This window comes from Castor canadensis, chromosome 5 (genome assembly GCF_047511655.1).
Source record: "Castor canadensis chromosome 5, mCasCan1.hap1v2, whole genome shotgun sequence".
Lineage (NCBI taxonomy): Eukaryota > Metazoa > Chordata > Mammalia > Rodentia > Castoridae > Castor > Castor canadensis.
Window position 1 is genome coordinate 168052394 of NC_133390.1, and position 23200 is coordinate 168075593.

The 23200-nt window shown below is 39.7% G+C and overlaps 2 protein-coding genes across 2 annotated transcripts; both read left to right on the plus strand.

Moving 5' to 3' along the window:
* Positions 1-4172: 4172 nt before the first annotated feature.
* Positions 4173-6684, plus strand: Wfdc13 (WAP four-disulfide core domain 13). The gene is made up of 2 exons (XM_020168014.2): positions 4173-4413; positions 6530-6684. The coding sequence occupies exons 1-2, from the start codon at positions 4326-4328 to the stop codon at positions 6682-6684; spliced, it is 243 nt and encodes an 80-aa protein (XP_020023603.1). The 5' UTR covers positions 4173-4325.
* Positions 6685-20469: 13785 nt separating this feature from the next.
* Positions 20470-22894, plus strand: Spint4 (serine peptidase inhibitor, Kunitz type 4). The gene is made up of 2 exons (XM_020168016.1): positions 20470-20581; positions 22716-22894. The coding sequence occupies exons 1-2, from the start codon at positions 20470-20472 to the stop codon at positions 22892-22894; spliced, it is 291 nt and encodes a 96-aa protein (XP_020023605.1).
* Positions 22895-23200: the final 306 nt, after the last annotated feature.

A 23200-nucleotide genomic window follows, 5' to 3' on the forward strand; every position in this document is an offset into this window, starting at 1 on the left:
GACAAGGGATAGTCACATGAAAGAGAATGAAATTTAGACCATTAGCTCATGCCATATACAAAAATTAATTCAACAAGAATCATGATTTAAATGTAGGAACTGTAAAATTCATGAAGTAATAGAAGTAATCTTCATGACTGTGGATTGAGCAATGAATTATTAGAAACGACACCAAAAACACAGCAACAAATGAAAAGATGGATGGACTGAACTTCATTAAAGTCAAAAAAGTTTTCAAGTACCCAAATAACAAGACTATGTTAGATAAATTATCGCACTGAGCCTTTTTGAGTCTGTAGTCACCATCTCAGTCTTTCTTCAAGCATAATAAAGGAAAGAAAACTAAGGTTGGGGAGAGCTTAAAACTTTTTTGCAACAAATGACTTTATCAAAAAGTGAAAAAAAAAATCTATAAAATTGAGAAAAATATTTTAAAATCATATATCTGATAAGGGTATCCATAATATGTAATAAACTGCTATAATTTAGTAAGAAAAAGACAAAAAAAACAGTTATAAAATGGGCAGTGGGCTTAAGTAGACATTTATTCAAAGGAGAGATAAAAAGGCCAACGTACAAGAAAATACACTCAACATCATTGCTGATTAGGGAAACGTGACTGAAAACCACAATGAGCCATCACTTCACACCCACTTAGATGACAATAATCAAAAACAAAAACCAGAAAGGAAAGTTGGTAGAGGGCATGGAGAAATCGTAAGCTTTTTTTTTGTTTATTCATATGTGCATACAATGCTTGGGTCATTTTTCCCCCCTGCCCCCACCCCCTCCCTTACCACCCACTCCGCCCCCTCCTTTTCCCCCCCACCCCCTCCATACCCGGCAGAAACTATTTTGCTCTTATCTCCAATTTTGTTGAAGAGAGAGTATAAGCAATAATAGGAAGGAACAAGGGTTTTTGCTGGTTGAGATAGGGATAGCTATACAGGGGGTTGACTCGCATTGATTTCCTATATGGGTGTGTTACCTTCTAGGTTAATTCTTTTTGATCTAACCTTTTCCCTAGTTCCTGGTCCCCTTCTCCTGTTGGCCTCAGTTGCTTTTAAGGTATCTGCTTTAGTTTCTCTGCATTGAGGGCAACAAATGCTAGCTAATTTTTTAGGTGTCTTATCTATCCTCATATCTCGCTTGTGTGCTCTCGCTTTTATCTTGTGATCAAAGTTCAATCTCCTTGTGTTTGCCCTTTACCTAATGTCCGCATATGAGGGAGAACATATGATTTTTGGTCTTTTGGGCCAGGCTAACCTCACTCAGAATGATATTCCCCAATTCCATCCATTTACCAGCGAATGATAACATTTCATTCTTCTTCGTGGCTGCATAAAATTCCATTGTGTATAGATACCACATTTTCTTGATCCATTCATCAGTAGTGGGGCATCTTGGCTGTTTCCATAACTTGGCTATTGTGAATAGTGCTGCAATAAACATGGGTGTGCAGGTGCCTCTGGAGTAATCTGTGTCACAGTCTTTTGGGTATATCCCCAAGAGAGGTATCGCTGGATCATATGGTAGATCTATGTTTAGATTTTGAAGAAGCCTCCAAATTTTTTTCCAGAGTGGTTGTACTAGTTTACATTCCCACCAACAGTATAAGAGGGTTCCTTTTTCTCCGCATCCTCGACAACACCTGTTGTTGGTGGTGTTGCTAATGATGGCTATTCTAACAGGGGTGAGGTGGAATCTTAGTGTGGTTTTAATTTGCATTTCCTTTATTGCTAGAGATGGTGAGCATTTTTTCATGTGTTTTTTGGCCATTTGAATTTCTTCTTTTGAGAAAGTTCTGTTTAGTTCACTTGCCCGTTTCTTTATCGGTTCATTAGTTTTGGGAGAATTTAGTTTTTTAAGTTCCCTATATATTCTGGTTATCAGTCCTTTGTCTGATGTGTAGCTGGCAAATATTTTCTCCCACTCTGTGGGTGTTCTCTTCAGTTTAGAGACCATTTCTTTTGTTGAGCAGAAGCTTTTTAGTTTTATAAAGTCCCATTTATCTATGCTATCTCTTAGTTGCTGTGCTGCTGGGGTTCCATTGAGAAAGTTCTTACCTATACCTACTAATTTCAGAGTAGAAATCATAAGCATTGTGCATTTCTGATAGGAAATGGTTTGGCCACTGTAAAAGCAGTTTGGAATCCTCAAAAAAATAAGCATATAAATTTAAACATAAGATCCAGCAATTTGGGGTTGACAGAGTGGCTCAAATTGTAAGAGTGCCTGCCTAGCAAATGTGAACTCCAGTGCCCAGGAAAAAATAATAATAATTCCACTTCCACTGGATATTTACCTCTAAAATATTGAAAGTACTCAAAAAATACTTGTACACAATAAGCAAGGATGGCAACAGTTGGAAATATCTGTGCACAGGTGAAGAGATAAGCAAATTGTGAGATACACATATCGTGGGACATTACTCAGCCATAAAATGGAATCCAGTACTGATTCGTGATACACAGCAAATGAATGTCAAAGACTACAGAAATAGCATTTCTCACTTATTTCACCAAAAGTTCAAAAGTATGATAAAACATTCTGTTAGTGAGACTAAAAAACACCCTTGGTCATGTGGCTGGTGGCAGTAAAACACAATGGTACAACCTTCATAGAGTCAAATTTGTCAATATCTAATATATGCCTTTACCCTTTTAACCAACAATCACACTTTTAATTTTTTGCCCTGATGTTATGCCTCCAAAAATACAGAAAACATGCACATGAGTGTCCACTGTCTCATTATCACTAATAGCAAAACTAGAAGCTACATAAGCACCCATATAACAGAGACTGCTATATGACTAAGATATGTGTACTTGTGGTACATTTGCAACTGGAAGAAAGGGGAAATTGCCAGGAACTTCTCTAGACTCATTTCCAGGATATATTGTTAAATCAAAACAATGAAGTTAAAGTAAGTATATTTGTGCAACAACAACAAAGAAAGGAAGCTGGATATGGCAGTACCTAGCTGTAATCCCAGCACTCAGGAGGCAGAGGTAGGAGGCATCACAAGTACAAGGTCAGCCTGAGCTACATAGCAAGATCCTGTCTCAAAAAATGGAGGCAAGGGGAGTTATGAATTCAATTAGCTAATTATTTTATCTTACACAAAATTTTCAAGAGAATTGATAAAGAAGAGCTGACCACATAGTCAGTGTAACTTTGCCACAAAACTGAGCAAGGACAGTATGAGAAAGGAAAGTTGTAGACCCAGTTTATTTATGACATAGATGTAAAATACGAATGGCCTTATCTTAGAAAACCAAATGCCATTCACTACATTTACATTAGAGGAGAAAATAATTTTATCTTAACATAGTTAGAAAAAGAGCAATAGAGATAATTTAATATAACTTAACGGAAACATTTCTTGTTATATTAGGAATGAAAGAGAACTTTTGAAGCCTGATGGAGGGTGCTTATGAACTTATGAACCTAAAATACAGACCATACTAAAATAAGACACTTAAACTTTTCTTTTAAATACAATATCAGGGCCGATCGTGTGACTCAAGTGGTAGAGCACCTGAGCACAAGGCCCTGAGTTCAAATCCCAGTACCACCAAACAGAAAAAAAAATAGATATCAGACAAGAATACAGACTATCTCCACTTCTACCCAGCAGTGCACTGGGCAGTACCTAGAGCATTAAAAATGACATGAAGTTTGAAGAGGAAAAGTAGAACTTACTGTTTACAGATGAAAAGTTCTGAGAACACATCAAAATATTTATGATGAACAATGGGAGAATGGAGCAAGCTAACTAGTTATAGACCAAGACACAAAAGCCATTTTTCTTCCTTTAGCAACAAAAATAACTAAAAAGTTGTGATGCTACTTAAAATTTCATTTTAAGCATGCAAGCCTCTGGGAATAAATATAGCAAAGAGATACAGGGAAAATTATTTTAGAAATTTTTGAAGAGGAATAAATGAGGCCTGTATAGGAGTGGGAGTCTTGCTCAGAGGTAAAGCACTTGCCTAGCAGGCCCAAGGACCTGAGTCTCATTCCCAGTAACACTCACACACGTACACGCACACGCACACACACACACACACACACACACGTGTGTGCGATATAGTTAAGGTCAAGATTAGGGCGATGAGTGGATTTGGTAACATTACCTGGCCCTGTACTCGGCATAGCTGGGAGGTGCTTGGGTTTCTGCCAGGCCTTCTGTGATTGGAAGGAACACAGAGAAGACAATCACAGCAGGCGTCCATTGAGGCCTCTTCCTTTCTTCTCACAGCAGTACCTGGTCAAGCCCAGCCATTTTTGGCCAGGACTTAGCCAACCATCCTGCTGGTGCCATGACACATCTGCTGCCTCTCCATTTCCTGCTGGTGCTCAACCTAGCACCACAGCTGGTATCGGGGAGTCCCAAGCAGTACTTTCTGAGTAGGTGCTGGGTCTGAGCCCAGGGGAGGGAACTAGCCTCTGTAGAGAGAAGATCAGAGGGCAGACCATCCAGAATACTTCATGGGAAAATACAGTCATGTTCAAGAGCCCAATCTCTGTAGTCAGCAGAATCTAGATCTGAATCTCTGCTCTATTTACTTACTGCATGACCCTGGGCAAAGTGTTTTGGCCTCAGATTTTATCCTTAAAATAGATATAATGCTACTGAGGTAGTTGGGAGGAGAAACTAAAATGGTTGCTAGACCATGGTAAATACCCAATAAGTATTGTTACTGTAATATTATCGGCCTCATCTCCCCAATTAATCTTGCTATCCCTGATTCCTTCAGGGATGCTTGACCTCACTTTTCAAGCAATAAAACAGACAGGGAAATGAAGTTGGTAGAACTCCAGCTGGAATCTACATAACCTTGGCATTAGAGGATGTTTGGGGAGAAAGGAAAAAGAAGTCTTGCATTTTATTTTGCGTTTCAAAAATCCAAAATACTGCACAATTACCAGTAATTAGCATCTGTGGGATAGCATAGAGTCTTTCTCAATGACCTCCACTGCCTAGCTCAGCCTAATAAGAGTAGTAGAGCTGAATTTGACCAATACCAAATGAGAAGAGAACTATTATTCATTATGCATGCACTTTTTTGTGGGAGAGCATCTTCAGAATATTTGGGGCTCAGAGAAGAGATATGTCTGAAACTCATGTTTCTGGGGAGTCTGGGTCCTGCTTCAGAGAGGATATGTGTAGGACTGAGAGGGACCAAACAAGTTGCCAGGGAATGGGAGTATTTAGGGTAGAGTTAATTCAAGGACTAGAATTTGAGCAGAGAAACAAATATGCTTTCTGAAAGACTGGCAAGTGATGTGAGTGAAATCAAGACCAGACAGTAAGGCAGGAAGTGAAAACAACCAAAGCAACTTCTCTGAGACCCTTGGCTCAGGGACTCCCTTCCCACACTGCTCTGGTCAACTCCAGGTTCTTCAAACTGGAGGCTGGTTCCAATTTCTTGCGCTGCCCCCATGATATCAGATGGCTCAGAAGCCCAGAGTGTCTATTACTGATCTCGGCCAAATTGTCAATAGCTTGGACCTCAGCCTCCTTCAGCTCATCTCTGGAGCCATTGACTATCACCATTTTAGCCTTCACTTCTTTCTTCATTCATTCCTTTCAAATCATCATGATTTCCTATAGACTTCCCTTCTAATTGTACATATTTGCAGAGTGCTAAACCAACAGATAGGCAGTTGATGTCCCATCTATGATGTTGGTCCCAAAGAAAGGGCAAGTCACAAGGTTAAAAAAAAATGAGGACCTGGTGAGGCTTGGGGAAAAGAGTTAATGGGGCTCATTCTTACAGTCTTAGACTTTAGGAGCAGAGGAGATTGTGGGTTGCAGCCTTAAGGCAGGATCTCCTGGTAGAAGTTGGTCTTAGCTTTTGAAATGAATTACTTGACAGTGTCAACCTGAAAATGTTTATGCTTCCTTAACCATAAAAAGTGGAGGTGGGGTATGCTAGGCTCTGGGCTCCTGACCAGAGGATAAATGAGACACTGAATCTTTGTACCCCATTCTAAAATTCCACCCCCTTCTCACCATGAAAGAAACTAATCTCAGAACTCGCCTGTGAACAGAATTCTAGCTATGTGATCCAGCACCAAATTTACCTGCCACTTATTCTTCCTATACACGAATAGCCTGTCTTACATTGACCCTAAGTTAAATTGTTTTTAATGAAAGGCTGTAAGACTTTCTCAAGACTGCAAAATAAGTCAGTACAGAGTGGGTACATAATACCTTTTCATGTTTACCCTTGAAATGGACACAAATGGAGTCTACAGGGATTTGACATCTGACCTGCAAAGACGGTGAATAACCAGTGGGTTCAAGGTTCTGCCAAACTCTGTCTTTGATAAAATATGCCAGCCCTTGTCCCCTGCTCAGAGCTCAGAGGAAGAAATCAGCTGAAGACAGAACCTGATTCTGCTCCCTAGGGACCACACAAGGAGATGAGGGTAGCAGTTTCCCTGGGCTTTCTGAGCTTTGAATGTTACTCCATCCTGGTGTTTAAACCCTTTTTTTTTTATATATTCTTTATTGCAGAGTATATCTTGGAACCTCCACCTTGCAGATTGAAACCTGAGAGCTGTTCCCAATTCTGTACCCAGCAGGAAGAATGCCCACAAGGACTTCAGTGCTGTTCTGCCTACTGTGGGATAATCTGTTCATTAAACAAGTTCCCAGCAACCAGAAAGTAAGGGACGTCTCATGCATACTCCTGACCCCAGAGCTACTGGTGGAAACCCAACAGCAGAATCTCTTACCAACCACTATGGTGACTCTTTTTCATTCCATCACTAGTGATGCTGCTATTGTTGCTATTGTTGTCATGTTGTCAACAACTTCTTTCTCTTTACCAAGGATAATTTCCATAAAACTCCTGATTAGAGGAACCCTCCTCCATTCCCAAACTACACTATCCTTCTCTCTCCATCACTACATTGTGACTCTGCCTTTCTGAACACACCCAAAAATACCTCTGCCCACAGACCTACCTCATCCCAGAGTCCACATTTATCCCCAAGCCTATCTGGACCACTGTATCTGGGGCTACAGGTGTCACTAATACCCCAAGCAAATTTGTTCTCTGTTTTTACTGGCCCTCCTTTAACTAAACATCATCTTTTGGCCCCCAGTGTTCTCGGGTTCTGGAGGTCCAGCTGGAGAGAGACATTGTGGTTAATGACCTAGACATTGGCACTAGCCCTGAGTCTGATTTTGTTGTGTAAATATGTCTTTCTATCGTCTCCAATAAGACAAGCCCTCTCTTTCTGCCTTCTTTTTACATGAATGAAATGAGGACTTTGTTCCTGCCATGCAAGGCCTGGCTAAATTGTCAGAAGACCCATAGCAGGAAACTCCACCAATGGCTTCTTGAGAGAAGCCTGACCACCAGTTCTCTGTTGTATTCCCTGCCGTGAGCAGAATGCCCAGCATATGAAACAATGTACAGAGTAATTAAGTATGGGCCCAGAGCCAAATACCTGGGCTCAAATCCTGGATTTACCACTTTTTTTGACAGCATTGAGGGTTTGAACTCAGGGCCTCGTGCTTGCTAACAGGCACTGTATCACTTGAGTCATGCCCTCAGAGCTTTTGTGACTGAGTTATCTTCCAGGTAGGGTCTTGCTTTCTGGCCTGTGGTTAGCCTTGAACTACTTCTTACCTATGCCTCCTGTGTATCTGGGATTACAGATGTTCACTACCATACCATATCACTAACTTTTTGCCTCAGGGTGGCCTCAAACCAACTCCTGATCTCTACCTCCTAAGAGGCTAGGATTACAGACATGAGCCATCACACCCAGTCCTCTGACTGTATCCCTTGGAGCTGAAAGACCTCAGACAAATTAATTAACCTCTCTCTGGGCATCAACTTCCTTGTCATTAAAATGAGAATAACAGTGAATTGAAATAAAGAGTTCACGTAAGCTTTAAACATTGCTTGCCACATAATAGTTGCTCAGTAAATTTTAGTGATCATACAACCACTCTGCTCTCAAAAAAGACTGGCCTTTGCAATTAAACTCCACCTTTTTCAAGGTTCTGCTCTGGAATACAAAACAAACAAGGTGACTCTTCAATTCTTTGAGGCTCTGACTTCCATTTTGTTTCATGGTCTATTTTCAATGGTGGAAGTAATATAAAGTAAAAATTTTATCTCAAGAATGATCTTGCATCAGATAACATTTGAGAATGTTTTTCTTCTACAGAAACAAGCAGACAGGCTTCAGGAAACATCACGCCTGACAACCGAGATATGTTCCCTGGAGCATTTTGTAAGTATAAGGTTCTCCTGATGTACCTACTGTGAGATCGCCCATGGACGCTCCTTTTCCTCTTCCAGACTCTCCAGAAACACCAATATTCTTGCAAAGCCAAAGTATCCTTTTGGATCAACAGATTGCCTCATCTTCCATTAGTCCCCTTCAGGTTCTGTCTTTGCATCCTGGGGAGGGATCCAGGGTGAGTTTTGCAACACAGAACAAGAAAAGAGACAGAGTCATGGCCCACAGGAGGCACAGAGCACCCAGATCTGGGGCTTTGCCAGGGAACAGCCTCTTCCAGTCTCCAGGTTGACAGTGCCCTGGGCAGAGGGTCAAACTGAGCCCTTCACACTCTGTGTGGCTTCGGATCGCTCACGTTATCTCTCTGAAATAGTCATCTCCCTCATGTGAAAGATAAAGAGAACACCCGTGCCTCAGAGCACTGTCAGGATTACACCAGGACCCATAGACGGAAGAACTTGGTCACTGCAAAGACTGCAAAGGTTAGAGGCCACCAGCAATTCCCACAATGACTCTGTGCTGTCTGATTCCAGATGTTTCCTCTTTAAAAAACAAAAAAAAAGGAGAGGGGGGTCAATTTTATTACTTTAGTAAGGCTACAAGAATGGCAACAAAATGGAGTCCCCTGTAATTCAACCACCAAAACAAAGACAGAGTTCATAATTGGGCAGCTTTTGCTTCAGAGTGTTTGGGAAAACTTAAGGGCTTAGAGTCTGCTAATGGTCTTTCTGATGTTACCCAAGTCTCTAAATTAGAATAGTGGTGTTTCAGTTTTGGAGTTCTTTCAATAACCTTGTACAAATAGCATGCTATATGAGAGCAGGTGGAGACCAGCACAGAAGTATAGGTGTATGAACACCATTTTCACCTTGTTCAGGCTTACTGAGCACAGCACATTTACTTTCTGGGGCACCTGGAGCAATACTGACTGCTCATGGCAAATCCCAGTCGTCCATCAGTAGTACATCAGCCTCGTTAGAGAATCCAGGGCTCATGCAGCAGGAAGAATCTGAAGCCATAGTAAGAACCCAGATGTTAGATCCAGGAAAAGGTTAAATAAAGGGGAATGTTTGTCTGTTCGCTCCATGTGTCCTCCTGCATCCATGCTCTGCCTCCCTGGACTGACCCACAGCATTGGCTGGGAGGGTGAAGTGAGGTAGAAGATATAATACTGGGAGGGGATCTAAGAAAATGATGAATGTGTTCCCAGAAAACAAAGAGTTGCATTCTCTTAATGCCTCCTGGGATGAAAGACTGGACAGCCCAGGAAGGCCTCATTACAGTCCTCACTAAACTCTAGGCTCTGAAGAGTGTGATCAAGGGCTTCCGACTTTTTAATGTGACTAGCACGATAGGTCACAACAAGCTTCATTTCACTTACTCCTCACAGCTACCACAACACACAGTTCACAGACAAAGAACCTGAGGCGCACAGAGTAGAATGAATATGCTCGGCCTCAGTCAATTAATAGAACTAGAATCAAAACCCAAGGCTTAGGATGCCTGAAGATCTTTCTTCTTCCTAGGGCTCTCCATATAGGCAGCTCAGCTCACTTCTGTTGTGTGGGATTTCATCATTCTCTGTTTCCACTGAATTTTTCCATTTATTCTCTTCCCCCTGCCCACAACTCAGTCCTCATAACTCCTCATTCCCTTTCATACTCAGAAACTGCCCCACTAAACTTGATCTCTCTCCAAAGCTCATGCACTCTCTCCCCTCCCTGCTCTAGCCCTCACTCTTCTCTATACCCTGTCTTTCCCCAACTTCCCTGATGAACTCCTACTCAAGCTTCAAGTTTTGTGTTACAGTTTCTCCACAAAAAAGTTGGTGACTCTTTTTGTCTTTTCGTAGCATCCTATCTTTCCCTTACCATAAACCTTACCACTCTCTATGGTAATTATTTAAGTTATTATTTTCTCTGTCTGAAGCATGAGTCCCATAAAAGTAGAAACTGTGTCTAACTTCTTTGCCATAAAGCCCTAACACTCAGCAGAATGCCTTACACATAGTAAGGACACAATTCAGACTTTCAAATAGAGATGAAAAGATTACACCTAGTATTTGATGAGCTGTTCTCACAAAGAAAATCTTCATATAACTAGTCCAGAGTTCCTCAGATATCAACCAGTTGCCTTCTTTGCTTTCACATGTTAACATCGGCCTCATCTTCTAAACTGCTTTTTCAAACTAATTCATATTTTCTCATGAAAACTTATAATATACAGGAAAACAAACAAAAAGGAAGCTTGAGAGTAAGCACAGAACAAGGACAAATGCTTCTCTGAGACTCAGTGCAGCTCTGCCCTGCTGTTGTTGGGCATCTCCTAAGTCCTCAGAGCCCCAGTTTATAAAATTGAGAAGAAATAAGATGACACAACTTGCAAGGCTGCAAGGTTGCTAGCAGAGAACTTAAAAATGTTATTATTATTACTCATGTTTTGCCAATCCAATATTTATCCAAAAGTCTTGTTTTATAAAGGGATCACAGTGTGCATTCCACCATAAACTGATGGGTTGGTTGGTTTGTCAGTTGGTTTTTAATTTCTCTAGGTTCTGTATAAATTAACTCAAGTTGATAATGATAGGTGCAGTGTTCTCTGATCTTTGAAATGTCATCTTAAGAGGGAAAAAGGCATAGCTATGGAAAGTACTGCATCCTTAAAGAACATTGTGATTAAACCTCACAATAAGAGAAATGACCCAAGCCTTGTATGCACATGTGAATAATAAAAGAAGAAAAAAAACCTCACAATAAGGAATCAGCTAATTTAACATGATCTCTATTCCAGTGACTGTGAAAGACTGCCTCCTGCTGCAAATTCTATGTGAATGTTACCAACTTGAAATTTTGTGGTCACCTAGTCCCACAATTCTGCTTTTCTCTCAGTTGCACCCCCTCCAAAAGAGCCTTCCCAAGATAAATTTGTCACAAGTCAATTCTTACTCCTCTATTCTGTGATACCCTTCTAATCTGACCGACTTCCCTGGTGACCCCGGGCCAGAGCAGGAGGGACTGTCCAGAAAAATCTACAGTATCCTTTGCCACCAGAAACTGACCAGTGTGGTTCAAGTTGACCTGAGTAAGGCAGGTCTCTCACACACAAGTTGGCCCAATCAAAACACAGCCACCATTCTTTTAATAATTCAAGTTTAATCTGTCCAAGACTGTAAGCACTGGTCACTAGAGGCTACTTAAATGTAAATTTATCTTAATTAAAATAAAATATTCAATGAGTTTCTCAACCTCACCAATCATTTCAAGTGTTTAATAACCATAAGTAGCAAGTAGCCACTCCAGAAAGTTCTAATGTGAAGTATTTCTTTAGCTGTACAGAGCTGATGTCTACTAAATGATGACTAATTACAGACCATGATAACAGAGAAGTTTACAGAGGGTTTAGTATCATAGGTTTCTTTTCCACATTTGGTATATCCATGCTTAATTTTAACTATTTGTGAAAGAAATAAAATTCCAATATTTTAATCACAGTTCAAAAGGGCATAGATGCGTGAGTCTTCTTGTGAGTCAAGAGACAAAAGGATTTCAGCAAGGATACTGCAGCTCTGGACTCCTTAAGTGTGTTACCAGCAACAGTCACAGAGGAATTAACTAAGAGTACATCAGTCCATTGGGGAATTCTGTAGTCTGGAAGAAAGAAATATCTGTTTGACTAAGGTATATTGGCATGGGAACACTTTGAGGAAGGAAAGATTGTCTTCCAAAGACTCATTAACCCAAGATTCCCAGTATCCCTTCTGTTTTACCACAGATCTTCTAAAGTACTAAGAAAGTTTCCCACCAATAGATACATGATCAAGCAGTTTGGTGTATCCAGAGTTGAATGACTTCACCAGGCATTACAAAGATTATACCTGGATTATGGGTGTTGGGACTGGAGGACCCATAGGCATTACAGAGGCCATTTCAGACTCCCAGTTGCACTAACAAACAGGAATAATGAAGATGGACTGCGCTGTTGACTGCAGTGATCTATCATCATTACAACAGAGAAATAGGACTGTTGCTAAACAATGGGGACAGGAATTAGACTTAGAACATAGGAACTTTCTAGAGCACTATATCTTGTGTCATAGAAGATTACAGCAACCAATACAGAGAGTCACCAAGAGTTCACACAGCTCATATGCCTCAGAACAGAGGATTTTAGAATAGTCTACCACATTTTTGGGGGGAAGGGATTGTTTCTATCTTTCTAAAAATTCATTTATTTATTTTTATTATTGTGCTGGGGGTACATTGTGATATTTACAAAAGTTCAATTTATCATAGTTGAATTCACCCCCTCAATCATTCTCCTTTATCCTTCCTCTCCCCATTACTGGAGTAGTTTCAAAAGGTTTCATTTTTCCATTTTCATATGTGAGTACATAATATTAAAAAAAAAGCACTAAGTAGCTGATAGATTGTTATCAGAAAGAAAAGAGGGAAGATGGCAAATTAGAAATGACCACCACATTCCAGCATCTCCATAAACCTGAAAAAAACCCTCAACTACATAGCTAACAAGGAAAGGTGGGTAATTTAATAAGGTACTTGAAAACACCAGTTTAAAAAAAAAACAGACTAGCGGAAATCAAGAAATATGGGACATTTGATCTATAAAAGAAACAAAGGGAAATATTTGCTCCAGTGGAGCCCAGAGCAGCCTACAGGGCCAATCCTCAATGTGTAAAGAGAGCCCCCCAGGCAACAAACGTCTCTGTAGATGACTGGGAACTAACCAATTAACCAGAGTAGACCCTGGGTCCCCAACTGGGGCAAAAGTCCTCCAGCACAGAGCAAAATGTCCTAAGCCAAGCTTGGGTCCCCTGCCCAAGGTGAAACCCCTCTAGCACCACCAAGTTATAAATTGAGCATCTAGCAGCAATCACAATCATTCCTGAGAAAAAGCAGGAGCTACCTGGCATTCTGACTCACCTTCCCAGGGTGAGGAGTAGGCCCAATGACTTAGCAAAAGAGGGCATTCTTAGCAGAGTGCAGCCTGACCCACCAGTGATGTTTGGAAGTCACCCCCTCACAGTTGTTGCAACACATATGCCTGAAACAGCCTCACCCCCAGAGCAGCCCCATCCAGCAGAATCCCTGCTATTCCACAGGACCTTCCATGCCCTCCATCCAGCTGCTGCTCCTGGCCCAGAGCCTAAACTGACCACCAACCACTAAATCAGGTGGTTCCAGAGGGGAATGTCAGGTAACCCAGAGAGAACCACAGATGAAACAGAGAGCCAGAGATTGAAGAACTCCTTCTGCCCTGACTGGGCACAACTGGAAGACACTCTCCTCAACAAGGAAGAAGTACAAACTTTTATTTTAACTTTTTCAAACTTCATTTTATTTCACTTTGTTTATTGTGTTTTTCTTAATTTTTTCTGCCCTTTTTCATTCCCTGAGTCTATTGTCTTTCTCCACAATAATTATACTGTATTCTCACACTCTATTATTGCATATACCCTCATCTCATACACTTCACCCCCAACTCTACATCTTCTTTTTTTCCTTCCCTCACCTCCCTTCCTTTTACTTCTTCATTCTTAACTTTGATACCTTCAGTATTTTCTAAAACACTAGCATACTCTACATTAGTTCTGTTTGTATATACCATTATTAGGGGTGTAATTAATGTTCTCAATGACTCCCTACTTCATTTAAATATTTGGTTTGGTTTTGAATTGCTGATTTTGTTATTGCTGAGATATACTCAAAGTCAGGTAGTGAGAAATTGCACATTAACCCTGCCAGATCATTGAGAACACTTCAACTGAAAGATTACAGGTAATTAAAACCTCCGACCTGTGACTTGACCTCAGCTGCACAAATCCCAATGTAGAAACGTAAGAAATATGGAAAAAGAGGTAATATGACTCTTCAAAAAGATAGTAACCCACAATAAAGTACATGAATAATAGTGAAGTGAATAAAATCTCAAAAAATGAGCTCAGGGCTAGAGGCTTAGCTCAAGTGGTAGAGTACCTGCCTCTCAAGCATGAAGCCCTGAGTTCAAACCTTAGTACCAACAAAAAACAAACTTTAAGAAAAGCTCAAAAAAGATGATAAGAGAACACATATATAAACACCTGAATGGATTTGAAGAGAATACAAATGAACAGCTGAATGAACTCAAAGAGAATTCAAATAAATAGCTAAATAAGGAAGACAATGCAGAATATGAAAAATGCAAAAATTCTCAATAAAATACTTGCAAACCAAATTCAACAACACATTAATAATATCATATATCATGATCAAGTTAGTTTCATTTCAGGAATACAAGGTGGTTCCACACATGCAAATCAATTAAACATAACACAGCACATAAAGAGAATAAAGACAAAAATCACATGATCATCTCTAAAGATGAAGAAAAGGCTTTTGACAAAATTCAACATCCCTTCGTAATTAAAAAAAAAAGCCCTGAAGAAACTAGGAATAGAAGGGAATGTGCCTCAACATCACAAAGTCTATAAACAACAATTCTATAGTAAACATTGTGCTAAATGGGAAAAAACTGAAGCCATTCCCCTTAAAGTCAAGAATGAGACAAGGGTGTCCACTATCTCCACTCTTATGCAATGTTGCACTTGAACTTCTAGCCAGAGCAATAAGGCAAGAGAAAAAAATAAAAGGAATACAAATAGGAAAGGAGGAAGTCAAATTATCCCTATTTACAGATGATTTGATCCTATACTTAAAAGACTGATTAATACTTTTACCAAAGTAGAAGGATACAAAATCAGTAGCTTTTCTACATGTCAATAATGAACAAGCTGAGAAAGAAATTAGAAAAACAATTCCATTCACAATAGCCTTTCAAAAAAATATCCCGGAATAAACTTACGTAAGGAGGTGAAAGACCTCTATAATGAAACTATAAAACAGCAAATAAAGAAATTGAAAAAGACACTAGACGATGGAAAAACTTTCCATGCTCATGGATTGGCAGAATTAATGTTGTGAAAATAGCTGTACTACCAAAAGCAAGGTACAGATTCAATGCAATCTCCTTAAAATCCCAATGTCATTCTTTACAGAAATAGATAAATCAATCCCAAAATCCATATGGAAGCATAAAAGACCCCAAAAAGCCAAAATGACCCTGAGCAAAAAAAGTAATGTTGGAGTTATCATAATAGTGAACTTCAAAATGTACTACAAAGCCATAGTAAGAAAAACAGCATGGTACAAAAATAGGCACATAGGAAATGGAATAGAATTCCCACATAGTTACAGCCATCTGATCTCTGACAAAGCTGCCAAAAACATACAGTGGAGAAAAGAGAGCCTCTTCATCAAATGTTATTGGGAAAATGGGATATCCTCATATAGAAGACTGAAACTAGACCCCTATCTCTCAGCCTGTACAAAAACCAATTCAAAATAGATCAAAAACCTTAAAGACCTGAAACTACAGGAAAACACTTGAATATATAGGCAATTATTTTCTGAATAGGATTTCAATTGCTTAGGAAATAAAAGAAGAACTGAATAATGGGATTGCTCCAAATTGAAAAGCTTCCACACATCAAAGGGCCATCGGCTGCAGTCCTCCTGTTTATGCTTCCCACACAGGAGAATCATAGGTATAAACCACCATACCCAGTTATTGATTGAGACGGGGTCTCACTAACTTTTTGCCCAGGCTGGCTTCAATCCCTAATCCTCTAGATCACCACCTCCCATGTAGTTGGGATTACAGGCATGAGCCACCAGGGCCCTCTCACTTTCACCACTTTTATTCAATATAGCACTAGAAGTCCTGACCAGTGCAATTAGGCAACAGAAAGGAAAAAAGGGCATCCAAATTGGAAAGGAGGAAGACAAATTAACCCTGTTTCAAATGACATGGTCACTTATATGGAAAAAAGAAGCCACCAAAAAAATCATTAGAACTGATAAATTCAGTAAAGTTGCAGAATACAAAATAAATACACAAAAACAGTATAATTTCAATATGCCAATAGCAAACTAAAAAAAGAAATAAATAAGGCAATCTTATTCACAATATCTACAAAATTAAAATATTTAGTAATAAATTTAGCCAAGGAGTTGAAAGGCTGGAAACATAGCTCAAGCAGTAGTGCACCTGTTTTGCAACCACAAAGCCCTGAATTCAAACCCCAGTCCCACCAAAAAGTAAAAGGAGTTGAAAATGGAAATAGATCTTGTATTCATGCATTAGAACTAATATTGTTAAAACTTTCATACTACCCAAAGTAACCTGCAGATTCAGTGCAATCCCTATCCTGAAACTTGTACGGAGCTACAGAGACCCCAAATAGCCAAAGCAATCTTTTCTTTTCACTTGGTGGGACTGGGGTTTGAACCAAGGGCTTCGCACTTGCAAAGAAGACACTCCACTATTTGAACCACACCTCCAGTCCTTTTCATTCTGGCTATTTTGAAGAGGAGCCTTGTGAACTATTTGCCTGGGCTGGCCTCAAACCTCATCCTCCCGATCTCAGCCTCCTGAGTAGTTAGGATTGCAAGCATGAGCCACTGGTGCCCCAGCTTTCCAAAGCAATCTTGTAAAGGGTTTTTGTTGTATTGTTTTGGTGGCACTGGGATTTGAACTCAGGGCCTCACATTTGCTAGGCAGGTACTCTTACTACTTGAGCCACTCCACCAGTCCCTTGCCAAAGCAATCTTGAGCAAATAATAATAATAATAATAAAGCTGGAGGTATCACACAACCTGACTACAAAATATACTACAAAGCTATCGTAGCAAAACAGCAGGGCACTGGTATAAGAGCAGGCACTTTGAGAACCCAGATAGAAATCTACACATTTACAGTCAACTGGTTTTCTACAAAGGTGCCAAGAATACAAATGGGCAGAGGACAGTCCCTTCTGTAAATAGTGTTGGGAAAACTAGATATACACAGGCAGAAAAATGACCCTAGTTTCCTGTCTTTCACAATATATGAAAATCAACTCAAAATTAATTAAAGCCTTATATATAAGAGTCAAAACTCTGAAACTACTAGAAGAAAACATAGGGCAAACACTTCATGACATTGTACTAGGCAATGATATTTTGGATAAAACTTCAAAAACACAGGAAACGATAGCAAAAATAGACAAAAAACAAAAAGGTTTCTTCACGGCAAAGAAAACAAAGAGCAAAGAGACAACTGATAGAATGGGAGCAACATTTGCAAACTATGCATCTGACAAGGAGTTAATATTCATGTAAGGAACTCAAACAACTCAATACCAAAACCCACAAAAAGTCCAATTTAAAAATGGACCCAAAAACAATTCTCAAAGTTAGCATACATATGGCCAAGAGGAATATGAGAAATGCTCCCTGTCATCAGGGAAATTCAAATCAAAACCATGGTGAGAGGTTATCTCACCCCAGAGAGAATAGCTATTACCAAAAGACAGAAACCAGGTGTGGTAGTACACACCTGTAATCACGGCTAGTCCCAGGCCAGTCCTGGGAAAAACCTTGAGACCCTATCTGAAAAATAACTATATAACTAAAGCAGAAAAGGACTCGGAGTGGAAGAGTGCCTACTTAGCAAGCACAAGACCCTAATGTTAGAACCCAATATTGCCAAAAGGAAAAAAAAAAAGATTAAAACAACAAATCCCGGTAAGGAAAGGATGTAGAGAAAGGTGAATGTAAGTTCTCACATTCCTCAAAAAAGTAAAACTAGATGTCATTCAGCAATCCCACTGCTAAGCATAGATCTCAAGGAACTGAAGTTGTTTTTTAAATCTATAACTATAATTCACCAAATAACAAATCAAAGAAAAAATATGATTATCCTGAGAGGTACAAAAAAATCATTTTACAAACTTCAATACGTATTCATGGCATTTTAAGGTCTTTGGCATGCTGGGAATATAAGGCAATATTCCTAACAAAAGGAAGCACTGCAGGGTAAACCATTCTTCAGTGGAGGAAGGGTGGCAGTACTGGGAATTGAATTCAGAGCCTCACACTTGCTAGGCAGGTGTATAGTATACATCTTTTTTTTTACACTACTGGAGTTTGAACTCAGGGCCTCAAGCTTGCTAGGCAGGTGCTCTACCACTTAAGCTACTCCCACAGCCCTATACTATTCTTAAAGCTGAAACCATCATAAGGAGTCCTATAAAATCTGCACAAAGGATGGAAAGGATAAATATAATTAAGATATAAGCAGTTTTGTAAATGTCACAATGTACTCCCAGTACAATAATAATATAATAATTTTTAAATAAAATTTACAAAAAGATAGAGATGATCACTACACTGCTTCTAGTCCACATGTGCTTGAGATCCTAATTACAGCAATAAGTTTTTAAATTTTAAATTTAAAGCATTCATAATTGAAAAAGAAGGCACAAAACTGTCATTAGTCACAGATGATTATTGTCTCTTTAAAAAGGCAAAAGGAACCACATAAAATTTATTAGAAAGAACAAGAGGGGACAGGGGAATGGCTCAAGTGGTAGAGCACCTGCCTAGCAAACACCAGGCCCTGGGTTCAACACCCAGTACCACAAAAAAAAATCTGCTAGAAATAACAAGAGGCTATAGGAAGGTGGCTGGATATAAGATAAATGTATAACATAAATTGCATGTTTGTATACCAGAAAAAACAGAAAGAAATACAATGTTTAAAGACAGCATTTACACTGGAAGCATGGCTTAAGTGGTAGAGTTCCTGCCTAGCAATTACAATCCCTGAGTTCAAACCCCAGTATCACCAATAAAGACACCATTTACAATAATATAAAAATGTAAATAACATTGTAATGTCTGTACAAGAAACATCAGAAACCTTTCTTGGAAAGGATTCATGAAGACCAAAATAGACAGAAAATTATATACCAAAGACAATGCTGTAAGGATACCATTCATCTCAAGTTGATTTATAGATCCAATACAACTCAAATCAATGTCCCAGATGGGTTTTCTAAAGAACTTATTAAGATGACTCTGAAACTTATATAGAAAGTGCAAAACCCTAAGATAATATAAAGTTCAAGAGGTTAAGTGTGGCTTTAAAGCAGGAAAATACAGTGAAGTGAAAAAATAACTAAGAAACAATTCCACCTATACAAGTAAAGTTATTATATATTATTGTAGCGACCCATGGTGGTGTGCCCATCTACTCCCAGCACTTGGGAAGCTGAGGTGGGAGGATTACTTGAGCTCAAGAATTTGAGAGGAGCCTGGGCAACATAGTAAGACACTGTCGCAAAAAATGAAGTATATGACTGAATAAAAGATGAACTCACTAATAAACAGGTCTGGAGTCACTGGAAAAATGGAAAAGGATCCTTATTTCATATTTTACCAAAAGAAATCAATGTCAGGTAATTTTACGTTATAAGTGTGAGTCAAAATTTCAAAACTTATGAAACAAGATGGACTCAAGATGTCCCCATGTTTCTAGGTGGTATAGTGTATTGTTTAAAAACATAAACTCTGAACTGGGTGTGGTGGTGTCAGCCTATAATCCCAGTACTCAGGAAGCTGAGGTAGAAAGATGCAAGTTCGAGGTTCCAAGCCACCCTGGCTACATAGCAAGGCCTTGTCTCCAAAGCACAAAACAAAACAAAATACATAAACTCTGAAGCCAAGTTCAAATCAGATGTCCAGCACATAATAGATAAATGAACTTGTATGTATAACTTAACCTTTGTCTCAGTTTCTTCATCTGTCAATGATGATAAAAAAATGTATCTATCTCATGGAGTCTGTGTGATCATTAAATGATTTAGTCTATATAAACTACTTAAAGCAGTCTCTCATGAAGGAAGAACTTTAATGGTTATAACCAACCTATTACACTTAATACTGGGATTATTGCATTGTTTCTGGAGTTCCAAGATCACGTTTTCACTGCTGTAGAAGGTCAAAGAATGGAAAGGAAGCAATTCTTAAATTCCTTGCTTTAATGGTTCAACCCTCTATGGTTAAACATATGCAAAAGCTCTGATCCTTAAGTTTCTATGGTTTCAACATGTGCACAGGACTCACTATCAGGGGTCTAATCGGTCTGGGACCTTCAGCTTCATGGCTGGGTACTCAAGCACTCAGTGTTCAACTCAACACCCAGTAATACCCAATCCTGGCCCTTGGGGTAGGTGGGCTCAGTCCTCTCAAGTATCAAGTCCAAAATATAACAGCTGTCAACACCAGGACTTTCCTACCTGCTGTTTGGTGCACCATCATGCCTGCTAAGCTGGCACTTTTTCTAAAGTTCTTCATCTTCTGCTCACTAACCACCCCAATACTGAGTGGTATGACAAGAATTTCTGAGATGATATGTGGAAAATTCAAAGGTAGGAAATCAAGGCAGAAAATAAATCCAGAGACCAATTATGAGTGAGGAAGGTGATAAAAGAAGTGTGCCATCTAGGTGAGTCAGGAAGGTCCTCTTTTATGGCAACACCCATAGACCCTTAATCCTATGACTCAAGGCACTACTTACACTGGGGGCTGTGGATATTTGGTAAGAAAAAAAATACAATTGTAAATAAGTCCTTTCTAGATAGATCTTTTGTATGAGGTTCAAAATACTGAAAGTATTTTTGAGGTGGCAAATATGACCTTATGCAAAGGCACAATTTTTGAAAAGAGGGGAGCAAAAGTGAAGAGAAATTCATGATGACAGGTGTGTAGCATGGAATTAGGCTCCAGGTATGGTTAGGTCAGGACCAGAGTTTGATCCTTCTGGAAGACCTTTAGTTCTGCTTCTGGCATGGACCTTGTCTTTAGGTGACCTTTTCCTATTCCATGACTAGGACATTCTAAGAAGCATTTTGAATTAGGGAGGGGTGTGACAAATTTCAAAAAGGTTAGACTCCCAACAGGAGAGAGAAATGGGAAAGGAAAAGATACTGTGTGGGGAGAGATGTGGAAGTAAGCTAAGTATACATGTTTGATGACATCATCATGAAACCCACCAAGCACTGCATAAAAAGGGGGAGGGAATGGGAATATAATGGAGGGGGTGAACTTGTTCAAAGTGCACTGTACACATGTATGGAATTACCTCAATGAAACCTGTTTTATTGATATATACTAATTCAAAACATAACAGAACTATGAAAGAGAGAAAGAGAGAGAAGGAAGGAAGGAAGGAAGAAGGAAAGGAAGGAAGGGAGAGAGAGGGTGGAAGGGAGGGAGGTAGGGAGGGAGAGGGGAAGGAAAAGAGGTCAGACCTTTCAGGAGTATGCCTGAGGATGAGAGAACAAGACTTGTAGACTACTGGTAGAGTGGCTCAAGTGGTAGTGTGCCTGCCTATAAAGAGTGAGGCCATGAGTTCAATTTCCAGTACCAAAAAAAAAGAATTGTAGACTGAGGAAATGGAGGCCTTTTCAATATCTGGGCTCTGGACATATATAGAACTCCTGAGCATGCGGTCCCTGTTCAGATTCGCTTACGAAAGGCAGTGATGCTTTTCTCCATAGATCGTGTGTAGAGGCACAATGCTTCCAGAGCATGAGGAAGTGGTACAATCTATTCCTTTGGAGTCAGACTCCAAATTCTTCCCTGCCACTTAGCAGATGTGTGTCCTTGTACAAGTCACTAAACCCACTTACCATCTCTTATCACCACATTCCCCATGTGTAAAATGAAGATTGGAAAAGCACTTACTTCAGAGGGTGTCTGTATGAAATAAGATTATGCATGCAAATGTGCCTAAATAGCTGGTTTTGCCAGAGATTAAATTCTAGACTGGCTGCTTGAGTGAGATAAGCAACAATCGCTGGGTTGGCAATACAACCATGATTGTGGCTATTTCAACCACTTACACCCAAAAATGGAAGGGTCATCTCTGGGAAGGCAAGAAAGGAAGAGAAGATATGGTAGATGGGTGAGAGCCCCCCTCCCCAGCATGGTTACGTAACTTGGAATGCAGCAGGCATAGTTAGCAGAATTTTAAGGTGTGGATATTATAATTAGTGTATGAGAACTGGGAGTACATGTTCTAAATTGTATGTCCTAAGCAGCAGTGAAGCAGATAAGAAACTACAGGTATGGAGAGGAAGAATAACATGCCTTAAGGAACCGTTAGATGTGAAATGTGGAGAACCTCACCACTTTACACAAGCCTGTGGTGGAACCTCCTTTTCACACAGTCCAGTACTTTTCCAAGTCACTGCCTAGGACCATAACCTGAGTCGCAAACAATTTGCGTTGCACAAGGCAATCTGGCAGAGTGATTCAAGGTCCAAGAGAAAAGCAGGTATCTGTCAGTGACTCTGAATATGAGCATGTCTCCAAGCTAATATAAGGAGTTTTTTATTTTTGGGGGTGCTGGTGTTTGAACTTAGGGCCTCATGCTTGCTAGGCAGGTGCTCTATCACTTGAGCCATTCTTCCAGCCCTAATGTGAGGAATTTTTAAGGGCTCATAAAGACAAACCTTCCTGCTTGCACTCTAACTATCTCTTCCTAACCTTCTCATACAGATCCCTGCATATTGCCTATGGATCCTGGCAGCTGCTATGAAATTCACTTTAGATATTTCTACAACAAAACCTCTGATACCTGTAACAGTTTTCTCTTCAGTGGCTGCGATGGCAACCTTAACAACTTCCATCTTAAAATAGAATGTCAAGTGGCCTGTGTTAAAAAACCCAAAGTGTAAGGAATCCAGTTCTATCCTTGGTCTTTTGGGGAATGACAGGCTTTAAGATCTCAGGTTAGAGAAAATCAGTTAGGTGATAGCCCTGTTTTGGGATGGAATACAGGAAGATTGTTCAAACTAAAAGTTTAACAAGTTAAGATCTCAGGATCATTTGCTCATTTTAGTTAGGAAATCAATCATGCAGACAAAATATAGTAGCCACCATTTATTGAACACTAACCATATGCCAGGTATTGCACTAAGTAATCACCATATCTCAATACAACTTAAAATCAAAATAGCTCTAAAGTAGATGTATATTATTCT